This window comes from Lagenorhynchus albirostris, chromosome 10 (assembly GCF_949774975.1).
Source record: "Lagenorhynchus albirostris chromosome 10, mLagAlb1.1, whole genome shotgun sequence".
Classification (NCBI taxonomy): domain Eukaryota; kingdom Metazoa; phylum Chordata; class Mammalia; order Artiodactyla; family Delphinidae; genus Lagenorhynchus; species Lagenorhynchus albirostris.
In genome coordinates, this window is record NC_083104.1 from 11,740,334 (window position 1) to 11,755,476 (window position 15,143).

At 44.5% G+C, this 15,143-nt stretch overlaps 1 protein-coding gene across 1 annotated transcript in view; it reads right to left on the reverse strand.

The window, feature by feature from the left end:
- The window catches only part of ITPR1 (inositol 1,4,5-trisphosphate receptor type 1), a 318,159-nt gene that overhangs the window by 142,285 nt on the left and 160,731 nt on the right, over nt 1-15,143 (reverse strand). Inside the window, exons 22-31 of the mRNA XM_060161317.1 lie at nt 14,814-14,955; nt 13,929-14,082; nt 12,705-12,892; nt 8,837-8,975; nt 8,269-8,327; nt 7,192-7,353; nt 6,885-7,055; nt 6,310-6,375; nt 5,225-5,362; nt 1,670-1,795 (exon numbers count right to left, since the gene is read on the reverse strand). Of these exons, the coding sequence (XP_060017300.1) occupies nt 1,670-1,795; nt 5,225-5,362; nt 6,310-6,375; nt 6,885-7,055; nt 7,192-7,353; nt 8,269-8,327; nt 8,837-8,975; nt 12,705-12,892; nt 13,929-14,082; nt 14,814-14,955 (1,345 nt within the window). The remainder of the gene's footprint in view (nt 1-1,669; nt 1,796-5,224; nt 5,363-6,309; nt 6,376-6,884; nt 7,056-7,191; nt 7,354-8,268; nt 8,328-8,836; nt 8,976-12,704; nt 12,893-13,928; nt 14,083-14,813; nt 14,956-15,143) is intronic.

The following is a 15,143-nucleotide window of genomic DNA, read 5'->3' on the forward strand; positions in this document are numbered from 1 at the left end:
ATTGATCTGTTCTATTGTTGATGGGCACCTGTGGGAGTACCTAATTTTAAGAGTAAGTAGTTACACAATTCTTACGACAAATACGATGAACAGTATTCATATAGCGAACGAATAATGAACAGTGAACAGTGCCGCTCTGAACATTCTTCTCAATGTCTTCTGATAAACACAATGTATGCGTCTCTGTTGGCTTTATACCCAAGAGTCGAACTGTTGGGTTGCAGAGTTTAAATATGTTTGGCTTCGGAAGATACTTCCAAACAGCTTTGAAAGATGTTACCAATTTACATTCTACATTACAGCTACTCTGTATCCTTGCCAACACTTAGTAATGTCAGTCTTTTCATTTTAGTCACATTTTGTTGCACGCATCTTGCTTGATTTACATTTCTCTGATGACTAACCATGTTGAGGGCCTTGTCATATTTATTGGCCATCTGGATAACCTCTACTGTGGAGTGTCCCACTGTTAAATTTTTTGTCCATTTAAAAAAGCGGGCTGTGAATTTCCTTACGGACTCTCCTGAGTTTGATACCTATTCTGGGTATGAACTCGTTGCTGGACTCGTACGCTGTGTCTTCTCCCACTCTTTGGCTTGTCTTTGCTAACTTAATGGTGTCATTTGATGAATAGAAGTTCTTAATTTTAAAGAAGTCCAATTTATTGATATTTTCCTTAATGACTAGTGCTCTTGGCATACTGTGTGAAAAAACTTCCCTTTCCACAAGGTCATGAAGGTATTTTCATGTTCTCTTCTAGAAGCTTAATTTTCTACTTTTTACCCAGACTTACTGAGTTATTGGGTTTTATGACTAGTACGAGGCAGAGGGCTTTAACCTTTTCATTTTTTGCCTTTTCTTTTTCTTAACATGACAAAGAGGGAACATTACCCTACAATGCAGTAGTCCTCTTCCTGGAAAGCTCCAGCAGTACAGATGAGTGAGTGTTTCTGTGTATTTCTGTGTGTGTACGTGAGGGTGTGTTCATGTACAAAGATGTTCTTTGCAGTACTGTTCACAAGCCAAAATCAGACACTGCCTAATTGTCCATTAATACAGGAACGGTCTCAAAAAAGTTACAGCCATTCTACAGAATGCCATTTAGCCATGAAAATGAATGAGCAAAGCTTATATATTTTTCACTTGCAAAGACAGCCAAGATGTGCTAAGTGAAAAAAGCAAAACGCAAAACAATGGGTGGAGTGTACCACCATCTTCTTTTAAAAAAAGCATATTACACATTTAATATATTTTTAAAAACATATTTAACTAAAATGTAACATAATTACGTTTTACATGGATAGATGATGTTTTGTATAAACACAGAAAACCTGATGCGTGACCTTAGGAGGTCGTGCCTGCACTGTGAGAATGAGCACTTTGCTATGGCTGGAGTTTGATGTAATGAGGACTGTTATTAAGAAAAAATATCAATTCATCTTACCTTTGCATCTACCACCTCTTCCCCCCTCCTTCTACCTTTTCTCCCAAAAGGATGGGGAGTATTTACATCCTCCTGAGTGTTGATCAAAATGTTCCCCGTTGGAATGAATGTTGCCTCATAACAAGTCCCAGCGGCCACAACAGCAAAAGAACAAGGTGTTCTTCTCGCTTCCTGCTTCCCCACCCGCCTCCCCACACAGATTTCCAGACAGGCCTCCAGTCTTACCCCTGGGTTGAGAAACAGGTTTATATGTTTGTGGAGCAAAGCCTGATTCTGCTGGTTGCCAGCACAGAAATTCTGCAGAAACTCGTGAGCCAGCCTCATTATCTCCTGCATCTTGGTGTCTTCGGCCTGTGTGGAGGGAGAGAGACAAAAAACAGGTTGAAAACAGGGCTATGCCTTTGACTAGAGAAGGTCGACAGGAGAAAGCACTGATCTCTAGGCCAAGAGGCCAGCTTCGATGACACCTCCATCCCCTCCGACTAATGTGGGGCTCTGGGGGTGTTTGCTGGGGGCGGGCTGTGTGAAAACATTGGGGGACTGCACTGCTGACCCTGCAAAGAAGCCAACAAGTTGTTTATACTTCATGGAGAAAAGTGAATTCTCTCCCACTAGCTTTGGGCAGAAATGAAATGATTTTATTGGGGAAAAGGGCAATAGAGAGTGAAAGCTAAGAGGAAGTGTCTGGAATTCCACCGTCTAGCAACGGCTGACATCTCTGAACCCCCTACTTCTGAAAATATGGACGGACAGCAGATGGGAGCCAATTTCCTCAATGGCCATAAACCCACACCTCCCCAGCTCTCGGGCACACATTTTTAAGTTGCCTTAACCTGTGGACACACTAACTTTTGGCAGTAGCTAACATGGCACAGTGGAAATCTCTTTAGATTCTAAGTTAGGGCACAGGTATCTGTCTTAACTCCTTTCCCTGTCACTTCAGGCACATTATTTAACCTAAGACTTAGTTTTCCTACCTATAAAATCAGGATAATATGTGTCTCAGGCATTTCACATGGTTGATTACGATTTTCTCATTTCATATATCAAAAACACACACTCGATAAGCAACAAGGATATATTGTACAGCACAGGGAAGTACAGCCATTATCGTATAATAACTTTTAATGGAGCAAAATCTATAAAGATAATAAATCCCTTTGCAGTACCCCTGAAACTAATATAATATTGTAAATCAACTATGCTTCAATTAAAAAAAATACACTCAGTATTTGTAAAGAGTTGGATGCCTATGACAAGACAATTATGTAAAACCTCTTGCCACTCTGCCCAGCTCTAAACAAGCCAGCATTTACAATAGTAAAAAGGCCCCAAATGGAAATCATCCCTCAGATTCATAGAGCCCGCGTCATCTTCCTAAGTCATCGCACATACTTCGCCACATTTCAAGGGCCAGAAAGTGTAGCAGTTGGGAATGCAGGCCCTGAAACCAGGCTGCCTGGCCCTTATACCAGGTATACAACTTCCAAGCTGTGTGACCTTGGGCAGGTGACTTAACCTTTCAGTTTCCTCATCTGTAAAATGGAGCTAATGACACACACACACTTCCTACTGTGGTTACGACGATTAAATGAGAAAATTCATGTCAAGGGCTTAGACAGTAATGACTCAGTAAACGTTAGCTATTGGTACTGGTCTAGAATGAGTGTCAGCAAATTTTTTTCTTAGCGGTCCAGATACGTACTTTAAGCCTTTATGGGTCAAAAAGCAAAACGGAAGACATTACGCACGAACTTATATAACCCCTGAAAATTTAACTATTCAAAAACGTAGCAACCAGTCTTATCTCATATGCTGTATAAAAACAGGTGGTGGGCTGGAAGTGATCCACGTCTGCAGTTTGCCCACCCTGGTCTAGACAACAGCCCTGTGAGAAAACAGAAGATGTCTGCCGAGAACGCTGACGAAAGGAATCCGAGCTGTCAGTGAGACAATCGAACAAAGCAGGAGGTTTAAAAGGACACTGTTAGCAAGTCTCAGAACAACAGAACGGGTATTACATTTGTCTCCCATTTACAGAGAAAGGGGCAAAGCTTCTAGCTCTAAGAAACAAGGGGGTTTTGGACAGACACAGCAGCAACCTTGAACCACTCTGCATTCTTCCTCTTCTTCAGCTAAGAAAGGAATCTGCTGGTGCACAAGCTAACTGAAAAGCTTCTGGCCTTCGAAGCAGACTTCTACAGGGCAAACAAGCAAACTCATAAAGACATAACAAGAGGTTAGCTGTTGGTAGGCATCCCTCCACTGTTCTCACACACTAGGATGACTGTACCCATCCAAAAACCAGACAAATTACACACACACACACACACACACACACACACACACAATCTTCTGCCTTTGAGCCACCAATTCCAACCGAATCTGGTTCCTATAGATCGATTCAACACTGCTCTGTAAATGAACGTCTCTCATTAGGGAAACGTTATTATGAGGCAAAGCCGAGGCCGGCAAACTCCCTCCTCACATTCTTTACACAGAGGGAGGGAAATCCACCTGCTCTTTCTAGTCCAAATGTCAGCCACATTCGGATGACACCCACACCTGTCTACATTAATTCCACCGTAGTTAAGTACCTGACCTACTGGAGGGATTGAACTTGCGCTTTACTGGCGGCTGGTGAAAGGCCTGACGCATCTGATTCACACAGGCACTGTGACTGAGGAGGAAGCCTTGGCAGGGAACTTCCTAAAGTGCAGGGCAGTAGGTAAAGGTGTGTTACCTACAAAGGTGAGGTACAGGTAAGGTGGAAGGCACAGAGGTCCAAGGCCCGGGCTCCACAGGTGAGCGGGGCTGACTCTGCGAGGTGCAGCTGGGCCTTCCAGGCAAGTTACTAAACCTCTCTGGCCTCAGTTTTCTCCTTTAAAATGGGGCTTCTAATAGTACCACCTATCTCATCTGGGTGTCCTGAGGGTTAAATGAGCAAATGACGTAAAGGCCTCAGCACAGTGCCTGGCACCCTGCAAGCACTAGGCAGTGAACCTTCTTCAGGCGACTCTTCACTAGCGAGTCTCTGGGAGCCGCTGGCAAACTCAAGAGACCGGCGTCTAGGCCTTTGGACTCTTAACTTCCCCAAGCCTCAGTCTCTTCACCTATCACGTGGCAACACCAAGATCACCATACTGGCTTTTAGAAGCTTGAATGAATGCTTCTGAAAGTGCCCTGTCAGGCCACACGGATGCAAATGTTATCCTCCTTCCCTCAATCCCATCACTAGTAATGCCAAACGCTAACATGAAAAATGGGAGACGCAGGGTAACGGCTAGCAACAGACCAGAAGACTTAGAGCCAAGCAGTATCTGATAGATCCAGCTCAACCAGCTGCCAGCATATGAGTGAGGACCTTGAGTGGGCGAGTCCCACATCCCCACATGCATTTAGTAACTTGTAGCATTTACATGCCTGAGTAACACTGCAGATGAAACTGTACAGCACAAGCCCATGTGCACAGACAGCTCTGTCATCAGGACTTTGTGTTCAGACCAAGCTGCCCCCATCCAGCATGGTACGGGAGTAAGGAGAGAATACACAGACTGCTCCTTCTTTATAGAATCTTCCAAGTGGAGGGAGGTTATGGGTGGTTTTGCTTCCTTGTTAGGATGCTCTGTTTGTTTCGATATAAATTACCGAAGACGGCTTTATAGTGACAATCGTCACATCAGCTTCATTTCTTCACCGACCGCTCCCAAGTGCGAAGGGTTTGGGGAAACCCAGGAACCCGCCCCCCATGGGGCGGCAGCCGTGGATGTGGACGCCCACCTTCTCGTAGGGGATCTGCAGCAGCTCCAGCACCACGGCATGGGCGCCCATGTTCCGGAGCAGGCGTTGCTGTTGCTTCCTGCTCTTCCTCACAGAGGCGCCCTCTTGGACGCAGAGTTTGCTGAGTCGAATCAAAATCTGGTACAAAGAAAGAATCAAAGTTTCTCCTCTGACCCCCATCTCAGTTCCGAGGACTTAGCCTACAGCCTACTGACTACAGTTCTTGATACCTCACTGTATACTTGGAATTTGCTAAGGGAGTAGGTCTTAAGCATTCTTACCTCCCCCCACTGGCTCCCCCCAAAAACCTAACTATGTGACTGATGGATGTTTAATTAACTTGACTGGGGTAATCATTTCACAGTGCATATGTGTATCAAATCATCACTTTGTCAAGTATATTATAATTTTGTCAATTATACCTCAAAGTTGGAAAAAAATTTTGTTAAGAAAAAAGAAATCAATCTCAGAAAACTAGGAAGTGTAGTTGGAAAAAAGATTGCAGGGGGCGGTGTGGACAGGAAGGCAAAAGGATCACAATATATTAAGAACATAAAACGAGGGAAACTCCTCTAACTTGTAGTATCCCTATTGATTGTATTAAACCAAATCCACATATGGCTAAGAACAAGTCTTCCAGAATAACCAATGGATTACGGCTCCATCAGCAAGTGGGATGGTTTCAGATCTCCTAAAATGATATGACTCAGCATCACTGCCAAGGACTTGGTGAAGAATTTGCTCTAGGGTAAAAAACACCAAGCGCCACCCTCCCAACTTTGAACTAGCCTGTGCAAAGATTCCTAAAGAGACATGGTCCTCATTGGTGGGCACTACGTGCAAGCCGCTGAGGCAAGTCCTTGACAATTTCACCACTTAACTCTTCCTTCAACTGTAAACCTTCAGAAGTATAGGTGCTGGAGGCACCTCTACAAGGTGAGGAGACCGAAGACACACAAACAATAAGTGGCAGAGCTGGATCTGAACCAAGACCTGACACTAAAACCCACGCACTTCACCTCAGAGGTTTACTTTCTCCCTGTTCCACTTTCCATGAAGGGAAAAGCTCACAAGGGAGCACTTACCTCTTTGACCACCCTGTAGTTGTAGCTACTGGTGCTCTCATGCTTCTGGGACTTGTTGTTCCCCTCCTAGGAACCAAGATGAACATGAGTGCGGTTTGTACAGCTCTTAGGTTCCTGTCTGTTTGTTAGCATTAGCATCACAATTTAGGAAAGAACAGGAGTTTTGCAGCGTTTTCTAGCCATCATGCAGGGTTTGTGCCTGTCATTCACTTGCTCACAACTCAGCTCCCCTCTGATGGGAGAGGATGCACATTATTGCACTGATGGGGGAGAAGATGATGGTCCAGGCATGGCTGGAGAACAGGTTCTTTCCCAAGTGCGTCTGCAAGGGACACCTGGAGCTAGTTCACTCAAAGTCTGTTCTACATGGGCCACGGTGGCACGAGAGATGACGCTGAACTTGTATTTGTAGCTCACTTCCTGGAAGAATGGCTGTCACCCTGTTAACAAGCAGACCTCTTGAGAATCAAGCCCATCCTATAATCTGCATTTTTATCTAAAACCAGAGGAGGACGTTTACTTGTTCTGAGGACCCCATCCATCTCCTCCTGCAGCGTAACTTGTGTGTCACCCACCTCCGTTTTCTTATGTTCATTTTCACCAGATGCACCGTCCATGGCCTCGTCGGGGCCCTGCCCTTTGTACACCCAAAGCTCTGACTTCTCCACGATGGATCGCAGTTGGTCCAAGTCTTGTTTGATCTGTTTGTAGTTGTCGACATCTTGGCTGGTAACAAGCAGTTGAACCTGAACGAATGCAATTCAGTAGTGACTCACAACAGACTCTCAGACACAATGCCAACAACACACACACACACACACACACACACACACACACACACACACACACACACACACACACACACACAGCAACCCGACCTACCTGTTTGAAGGCCTGCAGGACCTCCTGCCTCTGACTGAAGTGCCGAAAGAGGAGCTGCAGGGCCCCTGACACCAGGGGTGGGTAGTCGTGCATCGTCAAATGCAGCAGGACCCGGAGGAAGGTTCTGCCGCCGTGGTCGTCCAGGTCCAGTGGCGTGTTCTCCTCACTGAGGGGAAAGGCCAAATGAGCCAAGACGCCCTCTCCCGTGTCCTTGGGCCCAGACACACCTCACCTAGTGAGATTCCTAACTCTGTATCCCCCCTCAGCCGACCTGGCTTTTCATTGCCTCATTTAACAACACACAACCTTATTTGCTCTTCAAATATATTCTGAGGTGAGGGGGCAGTTAAGCTGTCCCAACTGGGGACTTCCCTGGTGGTGCAGTGGTTAAGAATCCGCCTGCCAATGCAGGGGACATGGGTTCGATCCTTGGACCGGGAAGATCCCACATGCCGCGGAGCAACTAAGCCCGTGCACTGCAACTACTGAGCAATAGGTAACTCAACCAAGTGTGCATATTCTAAGAGTTATGCATAGAGGGTGTTTATACCAAGTTTGCCGGTGTTTGAGGCTTACAGGTATTTGAGTCTCGTAACAATGTTTTGAGTCAACACTGAGCAATCTCATCTTTTAGAAAGGGGTTCATACCTTAATCTCATGTTAGGGACAATGAAAGAACAGTATAGGTGTCTGTGTCCTTTTCATCATTGCTTGGCTTCTAAAGGGCTCGGGGGTGACTGCAGCCCATTAGCAGCAATGACCTGGCTACACTCACTCTGTTTCGAGCGCCCCCTTTCTTTCAACTCTATTTCCTCACCATTTAAAAAAGTTTTGTAATGTGTGTGCTTTGGGAAACCTCCGTCAATTCTTTCTGTTGTAAGCAGGAAACACACACACACATGAACCCAACTAAGATCACTCTGACTGAGTACTGAGAGTTATAAAGAGAGCAGTCAAACAGCCTAAACCCAGAGACTAAACGTTTCCTAGAACAGTAAAGGAGAAGCCTTTGAGAGCTAGAAAAGAGAGGCCTCCCCCATCTTAGAACCACCTACAAAACAGAAACTGAAAATATACTTTCCTTCCTCCAAAGATGCCTTCGGCTTGCTCTTCAATGTGTTCAAAATCAAGAGCACCTGAAAAGCCAGAGAACAGAACTTCAGGTGCAGGAAGGGGTGGAAACGTGCCGCTCGTGAACTCCCCCCAAAACAGGCTCGCCCCTGCCCCTCAGGCCTTGATAGGTGGGGTTATTCCTACCACCACCCTTCTCCTTATCCATCACCACTATTTCCTGGGCAGGAAAAAGCATCCACCATGAGTAAAAGTTGGTAGTGGACAGTAAATTTTCTTGGGAGAGTTTTGTTTTTGTTTTCTGGTATTTCACCATAACACTAGAACCCTCAGCTGTCTTATGACTAAGACACTCCAAGATGGAAGGAAGTAAGATCTATCCCAGAAGCGATCTGGGCCCTTTCAATTATTCCCCTGCCCCAAAAGGGTAACTCCCAGGGTCTCATTCTAAAATGCAGTCACCTTCAAAAACGTTCACATATTACCCTTGTTCTAGAACATACTCTTTGGACTTGCAGTTTTCATTAGACCCAGGCCCCATTTTATGGCGGAAACCCATTCCGGCATCACTAACCTGGTACATTACTTGGTCCCTCTTGGCTGCTGGTTCCGGAGGATGTTTCCGAAGTCTGGGAATTGCTTTCATCAAACTCCCGCTTAAATATACACAGGAGGCAGGAGATCCTATAATCCAGCCTCACGTTCAAAATAAACTAAAGATTCAAGTGGAAATGGAAACAGACTGGTTACATTAGCAGACCACCTGGAACATTCTGCCAAGCCACCGCACTCTGGCTGGGCCTGGCGTCTGCTGCATCAATTACCTTAAACGCTACGTGAGCCAGACATTTGGCTTAGATTTCAAACAGTCACTTTAACAAAAGACTTCTAGGACTATATCAAGTTTGCCCACAGCACCTTAGCTTCTAGTGTAAACTCCAGCGTCCCGGCAATTAACTTAATGCTCAGGACAATAAATCACTCACTCTCCACTCCATCCTCTATAAAACATTGCTTTAGTTCAAGTACTGAATGCCAACTCTGGGCCTTAAGAAGGGTGAAGTTGGCTGCTTTTAAAAGAACTGACAGAGAAAAATGTGTTTTCAGTACTGAAAATTAGTTTGGTTCTTATTTTCTATTACTGATTGTTTTCTTTGATGTAGATACAATCCCTTGGGCTCCCTCTTCTTTCACTCCCTGTATTCCCTCCCAGTTCACTCCAACAGAAAGTCACTTTTTCCATGTTTGTGGCTGGAGCCAAAATGAAAGATCAAGCATCTGGCACTGTTTAAGGGCCTTACCGACATGCTCCCTTCCGTGCTCTCCTTATCTCTGCCTGGCCCTCCTGGCGACCTTACCCAGTGCCAGGGCTGTCACCTCTCCTGGACTGAAACAGATCCTTGGCTTATCTTCCAAGCTCTTGGTCCACGTTTCCTACTGACTGCTGGACATCCCCTTTGGTGTTTTCCCAGAGTCTCAAACTCAGTATTGTACCAAACTAACAGTGTCCATTCTGCCTGGGTTCTCCCACCCTCAGTCAACCTCAGGACCATCAACTCTTCCCTCCTTGATACACACATCTCATCAGTGACTAAGCCCTGCTGGTTCTACCTCTGCCACTCTCCACGGATCTCTCTCCCGCCGTCGTTTACCCCCACTCACAGCCTCTATCTCCCTCCTCGGCCATTACAGAAACAAGTTTACCAGATCCACATCTCAAAGGTGCTTATTCTTAGGTTAGCTCCCTGCTTGAAAAAGTTCAAAGGCTCCCCACAGAGTAAAGTCCTAATACTTCAGGCACCCAGAGCTCCCTAGAGCATAGCGCAGTCCGCCTTTCCAACCTCATTTCTGATAACTCCCCTTCGGCACACTCCACGTCCCTGCCCAAGGAGAACAGCTTACGGACCCATGCGTCATGATGCCCTGATTCAACCTGCTCCATCCACCCAAGAACGTCCCCTTGTTTCTATACATATCCCGTCCAGGCCTAAAGCCTCCAAGAAAACCTTACCTCCTCTGGTCCTTACTAATTGGGATCACATGACCTACCCGTATCTCGGGACAACACTTTTCTCACGGTTTTATTTCCATGTACACACAGCTTCATCATACCTTATCTTCCTGTTAGACTATAAACCCCCTGCAGACACAGCCTGTGTCCAAATCATCTGTGCATTCCTCACAGAGCCCAGCAAAGTGCCTTGCATATGGTAAGGGATCAGTAAGTATTTGCTGAAAGAATGAATCCATCAACCAAATGTTCTCAGATTACTACAGTGAGTAGACCTCAAGATGTAACCAAGCTTCCCACCGCATCGATTCTGATCAACATGCACGATATTCACATACTTGGGACCTGTAAGCCATGGCCTAAGAAATCCTTGAAATCCTTCTCTATCTTTGGTCAGACATAAATTTAAGGAGTTTTCTTATTTAAATCACTCTTTATTGCCTTCAGTAATTATTCTGAGGAGTCCCAGGGATGTTTTCAAACCATTAGTTAACTGTGATTTCAGAATCGAAAAAAAATCCTCAAATCTGTAAACATTTATAGTTCTCTACTCCATGTTCCGGGGTTGAGATTAGACAGTGCGGGATGAAAGAGAAAGGTGATAACAGTATTCTTGTCATGAAGGAACAGCTGGTTTCGTTAATGAATAAAAAATTACCAAGGAGCAGAAAGAGGAAACGCACACTGTTGGCAGGCTGGGAGGTTCTCACATGGAAGATCACACACGGCCTCTCCAGTAAACTGGCTCCCACCCCCTCTTGCCTATGCCAGGACTTTGCTCCTACAATTATCCTCTCTCCCCTTCATCAGTAAGTCTTCCCTCTCTACATGATTACTCCCGTTCAGCACACAACCTTGCTGACATCTCCCAACTTAAATTGTACCAATAATCACCCTGCAGCCACCTTCCCACTTTTCTCTGTTCATCTTTACAGCAAATCCACCCAAGAGGTTGTATGTATTGACTCCCCACTTCACCTTCTCCCATTCTCTCTTGAACCTGACCTGTTCGCAGACTTGTCAAGTATGCTACCACCTCCGGTCTTGGCCTTTATTATTCCCTCTTGGAGTCCCGGAGACTGTTTTCCGAGATACCCACATACTAGCTCCCTCACTGCATTCAGGTCTCTGATCACGTAACCTTAATGGGGAGACCTTCTCTGACAACTCCATCAAAAACAGTACCCGTGGCCTTTACCCCCAATGGCCTCCAAACCATCTTGACTCTCTTTTATATTTTAACATCCTTCGTATATACATTTTTATATATCTCTGCCTCCTATCAAAATGTAAGCAGGAATGATTCTGTTCATTGCTGGATCGTCAGTGCTTAAAAGTACTCGGCATGCTCTGACAAGTACAGGCTTCTGGTAACTGACTATACTGCTGGACTGAATGAACAAGCAATTTCAGAACTCTAATGGAAAACTGATGAACTCATAAAAGTGCTAACAAAAGATCAAGATGAAAAAAAAGCTAATTACATGGGATTGAGTGAACTGATGAGGATGATTATAATTTTTGTGACTTTTTGTTTGAATTAAAAAAAAAAAATCCCACAAGGACTCAGAGGCAAAAAATATACAAATCAATTTTCACTGCAAAGTAGCTGTTACGGTGGAGGATTACTGGACTGAATGTCAATATTATGACATAGTATGAGTGTGTTTCATGTTTGGTAATTGCAATCATTGTTGCTTTTGTTGTGATCGTCCACTTACAATGCTTGGTGTCAGTTTATTTATCTCTTGTAAAAATAAAATACAGTGTGTGTGTGTGAAAAAAAGATTAAATGAGATAATGCATGTGAAAAAAAAGTATTAGAAACAAATATGCTTTATTCTCATTGTTAACTGAAATGGTAGATGATGTTTAAATTGTATAATTATAATTAATTTGTAATGTGGTACTCAAAATTTAAACAAATATAACCCTCTCACAGTAACACTGTTAGAGGGAAAAGAAAAAAAAACTACTCAGCATGGAATCAGTCTCTATAAATGTCTGTTGAATGAATGAATGAATGAATGAATAAGGGAGGGAGGAAGGGAAGGATTATGGGAGGAGTTACAAACTTAATGGAACCTTGAATGAGTTATGAACAAAAAACAGGGAATTCAGCTATGTATAGAAGCGTAAGTGAGTTAATTCTAAGTGGGTGAAGACAGAGACCAATGACTAGGGAAACGTAAGGTAACTGCAAAAAGTGTGGCATGGTTGGAGGAACAGGGCATGCTGGGGAGGGACAGGAGATGACAGCACAGGGAGCAGAGGGTCAATTTAGAAACAGCACTTGAGGCTGAGCTAAGACTCTACCTCCACTCTCTTCCCAGAAAGCCTAGGGCTCCATAAAAGCAGGGACACTGGATGCAGATGGTCCCCTGGGAAGCACACTCCCGCCCACCCTGCACCCGCCCCGGCCCACGGTTACCTGGAGTATTTCAATGATCTTCAACTTGGTGTCCATCACCATGATGTCCTCCTTCTCCGGCTCTGCTTGCTTCACGTTGCCCTCAGGGGCGGCGGCCGTGGGAGTCATGGGCAGGAAGCCCCCTCCCCGGAGCACCACCTGGGTCATCAGCTCTCCAACCCCATGGATGGACCGCATCACGTTACTACCTAAGAAGGGCCAGGACAAACCTTGGTCATGACATCCCTGGTGTGCGCTCTGGGCACCTGGCCAGGGGCAGAGGCTCTTCGGGACAAATCACTTCACATGTCTCTATTCCAATATATTCTAAGAGCCTGGGAACCTGAAACGGTTAACAACCATCAGAAATGCAGGGCTTCAAGGAGTAGGGGAAAGACTATGGAGCATTTATGTATGTTAATTCACCTGCCAAATTTTATTGGTCACCTACTACATGCTTGTTGCTGTGCACAGAACTAGGGATGCAGGAGCTAACAAGACACACATCTGGTGCCGCTACCAAAAGCCACTTGATCTTGAATACATTATGCTACCTCTGAGGGTCAGTTTCTTCCACTATAAAATGAGAATAACGGAGCCCAACTGACAGAGATTAAGTGGCAAAATGTATGCAAATGACTGAGCAAGCACAGCCCCTAACAGATAGTAGGACGTAAGTAAACGTACTTTTTCTATTCTAGCTGTAGAGACCAGTTAAACAATAATCCACACATGAGTACCTAGTGTGTGTCTACTAGGACCCTAAAACAGAGGGGGGGAAAAAACATATAAAGGCAGATTTTCCTATTTACAAATTGGAAATGGATACCCAGACACAGTCTGGATTTCACGTACTCATATACTAATATAAACATCTGAGGACCTCATGACACATCAAGAACAATGACATGTATTTTTAAGACATAAGCATTAGGCAAGCGTTGGGCAACTTTCAAATGTTGCAGTGAGATGTACAGACTCATATATATAACTATAGAAATACAATAAAGTGTTAATAATCACTGACTCTAAGTCGTGGGTCTACAGGTGTCCACTGTACTATTCTTGCCGCCTTTATTTATGTCTGAAAATGTTCATAATGAAAAGTTGAGAAGAAAAGGACAAAGAAAGGATGCGTCATCACACAGTAGGTATGAGAAGAGCAGAAGGAGAGGCCGGGCAAGCGTGTCCCGACCTATGGGCGCCATGAGACCTCCCTCCTCAGCTTCTCCATGTTATTCTCACCTTTATTCTCCTCTCCCTTTGCCATCTTGCTGATGGGGAAGATTGTGGTCACGTGCACACAGTCCAATATGGCCAGGAGGATTTTGGTTAATCGCAGGAGGTCAGAGAAGTTGTAGAAACCAAAGTATATGAGATTCCTAGCTAAGTTTACAACCTATTGTATTTAAAAAAGAGAGAGAGGAGGAATTAAATAAACAGTATCCTTCACTTGCGTTTTAGGTTGACTATTTTATAAATGACTGACTCTGACCTTCTTTACAGTAAGAGAAGGCATGTATTTTACTTGCAGTTTCTGACCAAATTTCATGTTGTTTCATAAGGAGAAAAAATAAGAAACAAAACCCTGCAAAGCTACTGATCTGCTCTGATGACTGGTTAATGAGAGGCTGACCTCATCATTGGCTCTGTGCAACTTCCCAGAGACAATACGGGGCAAGCCAAGGTATACAAATCAAGGATCCAGATAACACAGCAGTCCCTGGAAATCTAATTCCTCAAAAGGCAAAGTGTCTCAAAGAGAAACACTCAACTCAAAGGTGAGAAGGATTTATGTCCCTCAAATGATTCATCTGTGACAGATCCCGAGCACAGACTGTTTCTTTCCTGTCACGTTTAATATAATGTACAGATTATACATAACGTTCTATCCTTTTTTACAGGATTCAGTTCACCAGATGTCTTTCTTCCAGGAGCATAACTGCCTTAAGGCAAGTGACTGGTATTCGTTCTATTTCACTCTGCAACAGAACTGAGCTGAATTCCTTTTTATTACAAAACCAGAGTATCATGACAAAAAAAAAAACCACCACCTATTTTCTATTTACCCCATAGAAAAATGCTCAACACGAAGCAGACAAAACACACGATCACCGCACCGTGAGTTACCTCAAATGTAAGTTTATTTTTCTCCTTGTCAGAGAAAGGGAACCTCTGACACACCACATCTCTTAAATACTCCTCCACAAATTCCATGGTCTGAGCAAACCTCTCCTTAATTTCATCTTTGGAAGTACCACTACTATCATAGCTAAAAGGAAAGGAGAAAGAAATCAAATGTCAAGTTCTGACCAGCGAGGCCTTCCCTGTTTGCTGAGCCCCCAAAGCTAACACCATCCACCCCAACGCTTCCCATCCTCCTGTCCCTGCTTTACGTTTCCCTCCTCAGCACCCACCACACCGAGGTATACATTTCAGTCCTTTTTCTTGGTTACTGTC